Raw genomic sequence first — 11,738 nt, 5'->3', positions numbered from 1 at the left:
AATTATATTCTCCAAAATTATTCATATGATGCATTCTTAATACTCATAAAAAATCCCAACTTCCTAACTTTAAAAACACCAAAGTTATGGCATTTCCAATCGTTCAGTTATATGACAGCTATAGAATATAGTCGGCCGATCCTTATGAAATTTGATATGTCGGATTGATTGGGCAAAAATAAAACCCATAGAAAGTCCCAACTTCCTAACTTAACAAACACCAAAGTTATGGCATTCCGGATCAATCAGTTATATGGCAGCAATAAGATATAGTCGGCCAATCCTTATGAAATTTTGTAGGTCGGATTAATTGGCCAAATATAAAACCCATAGAAAATCCCAACTTTCTAACTTTACAAACACCAAAGTTATGGCATTTCCGATCAATCAGTTATATAGCAGCTATAGGATATAGTCGGCCGATCCTTATGAAATTTGGTACGTCGTATTGATTGGCCAAATATAAAACCCATAGAAAGTCCCAACTTCCTAACTTAACAAACAGCAGAGTTATGGCATTTCTGATTAATCAGTTATATGGCAGCTATAGGATATAGTCGGCCGATCCCGGCCGTTCCGACTTATATACTGCGTGCAAAGGAAAGAAGGGTGTGTGCAAAGTTTGAATTTGATATCTTTAAAACTGAGAGCCTAGTTCGCGTAGAAACAGACAGACGGACAGACAGACGGACAGACGGACAGACGGACATGGCTATATCAACTCAGGAGGTGATCCTGATCAAGAATATATATACTTTATAGGGTCGGAGATGTCTCCTTCACTGCGTTGCACACTTTTGACCAAAATTATAATACCCTCTGCAAGGGTATAAAAATTTGAATGCAGATTTTTAGAGAATCGAATCAGAAGTCTTTAGAGGTATGCCACTTTGGAATCGGCTTAAGTTTGATAAAGTTATGGACTCTCTAAGTCCAATTTTGAGTCACTCTGTTACAAGTCCTCGGAAAACTAAAAATAACTGACATGAAAATGGGTCAAAAATTTGATCAACGTTAAATTGAAAAATTTGAATGCAGATTTTTAGAGAATCGAATCAGAAGTCTTTAGAGGTATGCCACTTTGGAATCGGCTTAAGTTTGGTAAATTTATGGACTCTGTTTGGGGGAAGACAACAAAAATGCCACCCTTAGGTTATGTAATAATAACGCTTTCAATATTATAAGTTTATGTACGTGTCGTGTTTATTCTGCCAGTCGAATCTGCACTGCTGCAGCCGAAAGCCTGGCTTCATATTTTAATTTGGGTTTTACAATGTAGTCGCTGAATACGTAGGGCGACAGCTTAGCGAGATAAGGCAGATATAAAGAGGAGAGCGCAAGAGCGCTACAGGTTCAGCCATACACCTATGCGCACTAGACTAGTTTAGGCGGGCTGCTCCGAACATACTCCCCCGTTGGAGGAAGTAGGGCTCCAACTAAATGGGAATCGATGGGCAGAACGGCTAACTTGGCGACGGCTCTCTTGACTAGACCCGTAGCTGTACGGACCATAGCTACTCTGACGACACCGTCCTCGCCTGGAACGACTCCTTGGATGCACCCCAGCTGCCATTTCAAGGGTGGAAGGTTGTCCTCCTTCAGCAACACGATGCTTCCGACCTTGATGTTGGATGTTTCGACGCGCCACTTACTCCTTTCTTGGAGCAAGGATAAGTACTCGCTGCTCCACCGCTTCCAGAATTGCTGCTGCATCTGTGTCACCCTTTGCCATCTGCTGAGGCGGCCTTCTCGGAGATGCGTGATATCAGGCTCAGGAAACCTTGTGTAGCTGGAGCCTTTCAGGAAATGGGCCGGCGTTAACACGTCAAGACTTTCAGCGTTTTCTGAAATTGGACAGAGTGGACGGGAGTTAAGAATGGCAGAAATCTCATAAGCGGGAGTTCTCAATTCATCGAGGCCCAAGATGGAAGCACCGACGACTCTATAAAAATGAAATTTGGCCGATTTAACAGCCGCCTCCCATAAACCACCGAAATGTGGGGCACGCGGAGGTATGAACTTCCAATCAATCCCATCAGCTAAGCAAGAGGAAGCTATCGCAGCCGTGTGGGGTTCGCTCAGAAATAGATTCTTCAGCTCGGTTAGCTCGCTCTTAGCGCCGACAAAATTCGTCGCATTGTCACTCCAAATAGTGCGCGGAGTGCCTCTCAGGCTGGTGAATCTTCTCAACGCTGCGATGAAAGAATCCGTTGTGAGATCCTGGACGTCTTCCAAATGCGTGGCCTTCGTAGAGAAGCAGACAAAGACGGCTATGTAACACTTGTGAGGCGCCTTGTTGCGGGCCTCTGCCTTATGATAAAATGGTCCACAATAATGTACTCCCGTGGTATGAAATGCTGGGTTAGGCTGAACTCGATTGGCTGGCAGGCTGCCCATAACGTGCTCCCAAGTGACAGGCTTCATCCGAAAACATCTGACGCATTTGTTGCGATCCTGCGTGCAAGTATTTTATATGAAAATATACGATGATTGCCTTTGTAACTGGATGATCCTTGGGTAACAATATCGGATGCTGAGTATCGTAGTCCAGATTTGCATTCTGAAGTCTTCCACCAACGCGAAGTAATCCATCGGAGCCGATTATTGGTCTCAGCGAAATCAGCTTGCTCTTCTGTGGACACGGCCTGCCCTGGCTAAGACATCCATACTCCTTGGCTAAGTGAACCTGTTGGATGCTCCTAAGAAGAAGTACGGTCCCCGAATTGAGCTCCTCAACGGTAATACGGTTCCTTGAAGGTGAAGATTTTGCTCTGCAATTCGAAATGAACCGATAAATGTACGCAAATACACGCTGCAACTTATGAAAAGGGTTAAGGAATTTGCAGTTGATCGAAATGTCAGTGCAAACAGTTCCAACTAGCGCTGCGGAACGACGTTCTGGAAGATCCTTAACTGCATTTGGAAGAGAGGGCCATTTTGACGAGCTTTGCAGCAGGAATGGAGGCCCGTTAGCCCATAGGGAGTGCTCCAGCAATTCTCTCGGGGTACAGCCTCGCGATACGACATCCGCCGGATTTAAGCTTGTTGGAACATGGTGCCAAGTCATGCCTTTTGTCATCTCCTGAATTTTCGCGATTCTGTTGGATACAAATACGTTGAAATCCCTCGGAGGCTGCCGAATCCACGCCAGTACGATAGACGAGTCGGACCAGCAATAAATGTCGCATTCGAAATCGATGGTTTCCTTGACGCTTACGATAAGCTCCGCCAATAAAAGCGCTGCCGACAACTCCAATCTTGGAATTGTCAAAGCCTTTAAAGGGGACACTCTCGACTTGGCGCAGAGCAAGTGGACCTTTGCTTCTCCATTGGCCTCCGACCGCAAGTATAAACACGCTCCATAAGCCGCTATGCTAGCATCGCAGAATCCATGCAACTGGATGGAAGACTGAGGTTGCATTACGAATCGTGAAAATTTCAAGTTTTGGACGATCGATAACTGAGAGGTCAACTCCCCCATGACGAAAGAATAGGCTCTGGTAATGTGTCATCCCAATCCACGTTAGCATTCCATAGGGATTGCAAAAAGATCTTGGCCTTTGTGACAATCGGTGTTATTAAACCGAGCGGATCATAGAATTTGGCTATTGTTGAAAGTGCAATACGCTTGGTGACTCGATGATTTACAGATAATTGAGAAAAGTTGAACAGAAGTTGGTCAGAAGAAGGATCCCAGGCTAATCCCAGCGCCTTGGTAACAGCTGATCCGTCGTGAAATTGAATTAGCTTCTCCTTATCGCAGTCAGACTCTCCTTCGAGGGCGCGTCCATCATAAGAACACCATTTGCGGATTGGAAAATGGCCTCGCGACAATAGATCCTTCACCTGACGACGAATTTCCCTAACCTCTTCAATTGACTCGCCACCAGAGATTAAATCATCCACGTAGAAGTCCCTACGAACAATTTTTGCTCCAATTGGAAACGAATCCTCCTCATCATAAGAGAGCTGATGCATGGCTCTTATAGCCAGAAAGGCAGCTGGCTTGGTACCATAAGTCACCGTGTTCAATTTGTAAACACTCAACTCATCCGTGGACTTCTCTCGCCAAACAATACACTGCAAAAAGTCATCCGGGTAGGACACACGCACGCAGCGGTACATCTTGCAGATGTCTCCACAGAGGGCAACTTTAAAAAATCGGAAGCGAAGTAGAATGTTAAAGATTTTTTGCTGAATTGTTGGCCCTGCAAGAAGCAAGTCGTTCAGAGAGCTGCCAGAAGTAGTTCTAGCAGACCCATCAAAGACGACCCGAAGCTTTGTGCTCGTACTTTCCTGCTTATGCACACAATGGTGGGGCAAGAAGAATTGTGGTACTGTTGGATCCTTTGGTGCGAGAGACATGTGGCCTAAGTTGATGTATTCTTGGAGAAAGGCCGAATACTGAGCTTTGAGAACAGGGTTTCTATCTAGCTTAGCTTCCAAACTCCTAAAACGACGACGAGCTAGGCAATAGGAATCACCTAAACTTTCGAATCCCGAAGTGGATAAGAGACGAACAGAGTATTGACCATTCCCAAGTCTAGTGCAGTTTTCCTTGAACAGTTGTTCGCATTGCAAGTCCTCAGGCAACAGTGCTGGCTTTGATGGATTACAATCCTCAATTTCCCAAAATCGCTTTACTATGGCAGCAAGTGCGTCATCCTCAGAATGATCCGTAGTATCCTTGACAATGGCGGCTAAGACAGACTTATGATTTGGAGTAGTCGACATCCCACCAGAAACGATCCAACCAAGTTTGGTGTTTTGGAGTGTTGGCAACATGCTATCCAAATGTATTTGCCCCATAGCAATTATTTCGAAAAACAGACCAGCGCCAATTAACAAGTCGATTCGTTGTGATTGGTTGAAATAAGGGTCAGCGAGCGAAATGTTTTGTGGAATCCTCCATCCTGATGTATTTATGTTGAAATTCGGCTGATAATCAGTGATACTGTGAGTCACAACAGCTGTGAATGACGCACGATAGCCTGCATCCCGTGATTGCGCAAAAATATCCACTGATTTATCAGAGTTCATAGAGGACTCACCGATCCCAGAAATTAGTATATGCGAATGCCTATATTTCAAATTTAACTGGCTAGCTAGGCGCGTAGTTATAAAGTTCAATTGAGAAGCGGAATCTAATGAATGAGTTGATTTGCATTGCTGCATACTATGCCCCTTGCGCAAACAGTTTAGACAAAGGTGCATTTTCTTGGCTTCTCTAAATCGAAGATGAGGGCTCAAATTTAAAAATCTAGAGCACTTTGGCAAATAATGATCTCTCGCATCGCAAAATAGGCATATTGGATGATTTAAGGGGGTCTTCTAGTCTAGAGGCTCGAATTTCGACCTTTTTTTAACGATTAATAAAAAAAAAATCAATAGGTATTTTTACTATCCGTTTTTTTATCATTTGTTTATTAAACTTAAAGGAGTACATAAAATAAATTTCAAAAAAAAAAATTAGTTTTCATTGAGTTATTCCTTTCTGAAGAAGAGGGGAAAAAAAAGAGGCCGTGTCCGCGTCGCCATGATATCTATGATTTAATTATCTGAAAAATAAAACAATGATAGATTCTTAATGAGTACGAATGTCGCTATGGCATGAACCAACAAAAAAAAAAATCTTTTTTTTTCATGAAATGGCGGCTACTCAAAGAAAAAGGTCGATTTTTTTCACTAATTTTTCCACTTTGTCGAATTTTTAAAAATATTATAAATTTAAAATTTTTATTTTTTGTTGGTTCATGCGATAGCGATATATTTAAAGAATATTCGTGCCAAATTTCAAATAAATCGACTGATTAGAACTTGAGTTAGAGTGGCGACCGCATCAAAAAAAGTAGTTTCGAGAAAAACGCGTTTAAAGTTCCAGTCGTTCGCTCAACTGGTCTAGTTGCCACGTCACTAAAACGGCAATAACTTTGAAAATAATTTGAGTTTTGAAAAATCCTTTTAGGGAGATATTTTTGAATATCCAAACTATCGAATTATGAAAAAAAAATTTTTTCGATTTTCTCAAATTTCTAGACTAGAAGACCCCCTTAAGTTAGTAGAAGACGCAATGAGTGCACTTGGGTTATATTTATGCACATTTTTTCCCACCTGATGGCCTGGTGTTTGCGTTACCAAAGCTTGATCCAAATTTTCCATCATCCTGCATCTCCTCTCCAAAAACGACTCCATAGCAGTCCATGAAGATAACTCAGCGATTGGCAAATCCTCTTCCCATTTTTCCCGAGTCCGTTGATCCAGCTTGTGAACGACGATATGAATCAGTAATCCATCCAAAATTTGCTGAGTAGTGGCCAGCGTTTGGATTGCCCGAAGATGTGCGTTCATAGAATCACTGAGCTCACGAAGACCCTAGGCAGATCCCTTCTCGACACCTTTTAAACCAAATATTGCTTGAACGTGTGCCTGAAAATGTAAAACTTTATTATCAAATCGATTTATGAGCAGATTCAAAGCCTTTTTATACCCTTGCAGAGGGTATTATAATTTTGGTCAGAAGTTTGTAACGCAGTGAAGGAGACGTTTCCGACCCCATAAAGTATATATATTCTTGATCAGGATCAATAGGGGAGTCGATATAGCCATGTCCGTCTGTCCGTCTGTTTCAATACCGTTTGCGAGCTCAGTTTAAAAGCTAGCGATCTGAAACTTTCACAATCGTCCTAAAACATGTGTACGCAGATCAAGTTTGAAAATCGCCCCGATCGGACGTCTATATCCTATAGCTCCCATAGGAACAATTGGATATATCTTGCAAGAATTTATGATATTTCGCGCAGTGTAAAAGCTATTGACATTAATCTTTACAAATCGTATTTTTTATGCATACCTTGATCAGGGTAAAAGCGCGTGGCGATCGGACGTCTATATCCTATAGCTCCCATAGGAACAATAGGGTAAAATCGGTTAAAATCTAATGATTTTTAGGATATTTCGCGCAGTGTAAAAGCTATTGACATAAATCTTTCCAAATCTTATTTTTTTATGCGTACCTTGATCAGGGTAAAAGCGCGTGACGATCGGACGTCTATATCCTATAGCTCCCATAGGAACAATAGGGTAAAATCGGTTAAAATTTAATGATTTTTAGGATTTTTCGCGCAGTGTAAAATCTATTGACATAAATCTTTCCAAATCTTATTTTTTTATGCGTACCTTGATCAGGGTAAAAGTGCGTGACGATCGGACGTCTATATCCTATAGCTCCCATAGGAACAATAGGGTAAAATCGGTTCAAATTTGATGTTTTTCAGAATATTTCGCGATGTGTAAAAGCTATTGCTGTACATTTTTTCAAATCGTATTTTTTTATGCATTCCTTCATCAAGGTAAAAGCGCGTGCTGATCGGACGTCTATATCCTATAGCTCCCATAGGAACAATACGGTGAAATCGGTCAAAATTTCATGTTTTTTTAGAATATTTCGCGCAGTGTATAAGCTATTGACATACGTCTATATCCTATAGCTCCCATAGGAACAATAGGGTGAAATCGGTCCAAATTTGATGATTATCAGAATATTTCGCGCAGTGTGTAAGCTACTAACATAAAATTTTCCAATTCTTATTTATTTACGCATATCTTGATTAGGGTAAAAGCGCTTGCCGCTCGGAAGTCTATATCTTAAAGGAGATAGTAAAAATTGTTAAAGGCTGCGAAAGTATCCCTTTTGTATATGACATTTTTGCAGTATAAAAGCAATTGACTTGAAACGATGCAAATCTATTTTACTTATGTATACCTTATTCCTTTCGCTACTTTTTCACTTTTAGCAATTTCGTCAAAGTCTGCAAGGGTATTAAAACTTCGGCTTGCCGAAGTTAGCTTCCGTCCTCGTTATAATTGTCATTTGAAGGTTCGAGCGAGCGTATGGTCTCCAGAGCCACGCCGCCTAGACTAGACCGTAAATATTGCAGCTTTTCAATGTCGCTTAGCTCGTCATCATTTCCAATGACCGCGGTGAACGTTGCGAGAAAGTCCGGCCGCTCAGCATAAGATCCATGAAATCGAGCAATCTCCAGGTTCGGTAATCGAGGCTTCCGTGTCCGAAAAGAAAGATCAGAATGTTGGTTGATGTCTATAGATGTGGAGTTGGCAGCTGTGCTACCCAACAATTGCAATTTGCGCTGGGCCATAAAAACCTCCGAAAATTCCCATCGCCTATCACTCGAAGTCTCCTTTAAATCCAGCCGTTCCAGCGATGTCTGTGCGGAGTCAAACGACGAATTTAAGGAATTGACCCAGTCCAATCGCGCGAGAAGATCAGCTTCATCCAACTGATCTATAGACTCAGTTGTTAAATATAATTTCATCGCGTTTGTTTGACGCAGAATTGATTGCACTTTGGCGCGAAAAAATTCTATTTCATTTGGCGCGTCATTTTGAGGCCGAACCGCGTTTTCTGGAGCAGCCATTTTTTAGTCGCACACAAAAAAAAATAAAAGAAAAATGTCCGAACCGGTTAAGAGGGGTGAATAACCTTTTAACCTTTGCCGCGAAAAATGCGCGACACCAAGCGTCGTCGAAAACGCAACGGAACTTTGTTGTTGTTGTTCCGCCTTATAACAGCGGACTTGAAATTATGTATATGTATGCACTGCACTATGCACTTTTAGAATAGTTAAATGTTATTCTCCTTTTGTTTATAATTTGCAGCACAACACTGCTTTGATTTTTTCACAGCGCGAAATGTACAAAAAGATCAACAGCCTGCCGGCTTTTCACAGCGCGAAATGTAAAACTTAAACGGCCAGCTGTGTGCACTTGTATGTAAGTCCGTGTGTTTGTGACCGAATGCCCGCAAACGACAGCGAAACCAAAAATATATTGTTTAAACGATATAAAACAATAATAAAACCGAGTTGCAGACGGCAAATAAAACAGCGATCACGTCGGGGTCACCAAAATGTTTGGGGGAAGACAACAAAAATGCCACCCTTAGGTTATGTAATAATAACGCTTTCAATATTATAAGTTTATGTACGTGTCGTGTTTATTCTGCCAGTCGAATCTGCACTGCTGCAGCCGAAAGCCTGGCTTCATATTATACCCTTGCAGAGGGTATTTTAATTTTGGTCAGAAGTTTGTAACGCAGTGAAGGAGACGTTTTCGACCCCATAAAGTATATATATTCTTGATCAGGATCAATAGGGGAGTCGATATAGCCATGTCCGTCTGTCCGTCTGTTTCAATACCGTTTGCGAGCTCAGTTTAAAAGCTAGCGATCTGAAACTTTCACAATCGTCCTAAAACATGTGTACGCAGATCAAGTTTGAAAATCGCCCCGATCGGACGTCTATATCCTATAGCTCCCATAAGAACAATTGGATATATCTTGCAAGAATTTATGATATTTCGCGCAGTGTAAAAGCTATTGACATAAATCTTTCCAAATCTTATTTTTTTATGCGTACCTTGATCAGGGTAAAAGCGCGTGACGATCGGACGTCTATATCCTATAGCTCCCATAGGAACAATAGGGTAAAATCGGTTCAAATTTGATGTTTTTCAGAATATTTCGCGATGTGTAAAAGCTGTACATTTATTCAAATCGCATTTTTTTATGCATTCCTTCATCAAGGTAAAAGCGCGTGCTGATCGGACGTCTATATCCTATAGCTCCCATAGGAACAATACGGTGAAATCGGTCAAAATTTCATGTTTTTTTAGAATATTTCGCGCAGTGTATAAGCTATTGACATACATTTTTCCAAGTCTTATTTATTTACGCATACCTTGATCAGGGTAAAAGCGCTTGCCGATTGAACGTCTATATCGTATAGCTTCCGTAGGAAAAATTGTTAAAGGCTGCGAAAATATCCCTTTTTCCCTATTTGTATATGACAATTTTGCAGTATAAAAGCTATTGGCATGAAACTATGCAATTTATCTAATTTATTTATGTACACCTTGCTCAGGGTAAAAGTTGCTGCCAATCAGACAAGTACATACTACATCCGCTATTTAAAAATTAAATTAATTACGTATAGCTTATCTTTTTATACCCTTGCAGAGGGTATTATAATTTTGGTCAGAAGTTTGTAACGCAGTGAAGGAGACGTTTCCGACCCCATAAAGTATATATATTCTTGATCAGGATCAATAGGGGAGTCGATATAGCCATGTCCGTCTGTCCGTCTGTCCGTCTGTTTCAATACCGTTTGCGAGCTCAGTTTAAAAGCTAGCGATCTGAAACTTTCACAATCGTCCTAAAACATGTGTACGCAGACCAAGTTTGAAAATCGCCCCGATCGGACGTCTATATCCTATAGCTCCCATAGGAACAATTGGATATATCTTGCAAGAATTTATGATATTTCGCGCAGTGTAAAAGCTATTGACATTAATCTTTACAAATCGTATTTTTTTATGCATACCTTGATCAGGGTAAAAGCGCGTGGCGATCGGACGTCTATATCCTATAGCTCCCATAGGAACAATAGGGTAAAATCGGTTAAAATTTAATGATTTTTAGGATATTTCGCGCAGTGTAAAAGCTATTGACATAAATCTTTCCAAATCTTATTTTTTTATGCGTACCTTGATCAGGGTAAAAGCGCGTGACGATCGGACGTCTATATCCTATAGCTCCCATAGGAACAATAGGGTAAAATCGGTTCAAATTTGATGTTTTTCAGAATATTTCGCGATGTGTAAAAGCTATTGCTGTACATTTTTTCAAATCGTATTTTTTATGCATTCCTTCATCAAGGTAAAAGCGCGTGCTGATCGGACGTCTATATCCTATAGCTCCCATAGGAACAATACGGTGAAATCGGTCAAAATTTCATGTTTTTTAGAATATTTCGCGCAGTGTATAAGCTATTGACATACGTCTATATCCTATAGCTCCCATAGGAACAATAGGGTGAAATCGGTCCAAATTTGATGATTATCAGAATATTTCGCGCAGTGTGTAAGCTACTAACATAAAATTTTCCAATTCTTATTTATTTACGCATATCTTGATTAGGGTAAAAGCGCTTGCCGCTCGGAAGTCTATATCTTAAAGGAGATAGTAAAAATTGTTAAAGGCTGCGAAAGTATCCCTTTTGTATATGACATTTTTGCAGTATAAAAGCAATTGACTTGAAACGATGCAAATCTAGTTTACTTATGTATACCTTATTCCTTTCGCTACTTTTTCACTTTTAGCAATTTCGTCAAAGTCTGCAAGGGTATTAAAACTTCGGCTTGCCGAAGTAAGCTTCCGTCCTCGTTTTAATTTGGGTTTTACAATGTAGTCGCTGAATACATAGCGCGACAGCTTAGCGAGATAAGGCAGATATAAAGAGGAGAGCGCAATAGCGCTACAGGTTCAGCCATACACCTATGCGCACTAGACTAGTTTAGGCGGGCTGCTCAGAACAGACTCTCGAAGTTCAATTTTGGGTCAAAGTTAAACAAGTCAAATTAGAAATAACTGACATGAAAATGGGTCAAAAATTTGATCAACGTTAAATTGAACAAGAAAGGAAAGCTAACTTCGGGCGGAGCCGAAGTTGATATACCCTTGCAGAATATTATGTACATTATATTCTCCAAAATTAATCACAAGATGCATTCTTAATACTCATAAAAAATCCCATCTTCCTAACTTTAAAAACACCAAAGTTATGGCATTTCCAATCGTTCAGTTATATGGCAGCTATAGGATATAGTCGGCCGATCCTTATGAAATTTAATAGGTCGGATTGATTGGCCAAAAATAAAACTCA

At 40.8% G+C, this 11,738-nt stretch overlaps 1 protein-coding gene across 1 annotated transcript; it reads right to left on the bottom strand.

The window, feature by feature from the left end:
- Window positions 1-1,374: 1,374 nt before the first annotated feature.
- On the bottom strand, window positions 1,375-6,202 carry LOC123037998. The gene is made up of 4 exons (XM_044461353.1): window positions 6,112-6,202; window positions 3,523-4,151; window positions 2,486-3,409; window positions 1,375-2,310 (listed from the first exon to the last, which is right to left on the bottom strand). Exons 1-4 carry the CDS (start codon window positions 6,200-6,202, stop codon window positions 1,375-1,377), a joined length of 2,580 nt encoding a protein of 859 aa, XP_044317288.1.
- Window positions 6,203-11,738: the final 5,536 nt, after the last annotated feature.

Source organism: Drosophila rhopaloa, unplaced genomic scaffold (assembly GCF_018152115.1).
Source record: "Drosophila rhopaloa isolate 14029-0021.01 unplaced genomic scaffold, ASM1815211v1 contig_105, whole genome shotgun sequence".
Classification (NCBI taxonomy): domain Eukaryota; kingdom Metazoa; phylum Arthropoda; class Insecta; order Diptera; family Drosophilidae; genus Drosophila; species Drosophila rhopaloa.
Note: the sequence above shows the minus strand (reverse complement) of the source record. Positions and strands in the feature narration are given on the sequence as shown.

Excerpts from the sequence above, each read along its gene's own strand:
- LOC123037998 (XM_044461353.1), bottom strand. The coding sequence starts at position 6,202 with ATGGACTGCTATGGAGTCGTTTTTGGAGAGGAGATGCAGGATGATGGA. Across the intron at positions 3,410-3,522 it reads AATCCCTATGGAATGCTAAC|TCTTCCATCCAGTTGCATGG; the intron begins GTGGATTGGGAT and ends ATGCAACCTCAG. Across the intron at positions 2,311-2,485 it reads CAGTTACAAAGGCAATCATC|GCAGAGGCCCGCAACAAGGC; the intron begins GTATATTTTCAT and ends TTTTATCATAAG.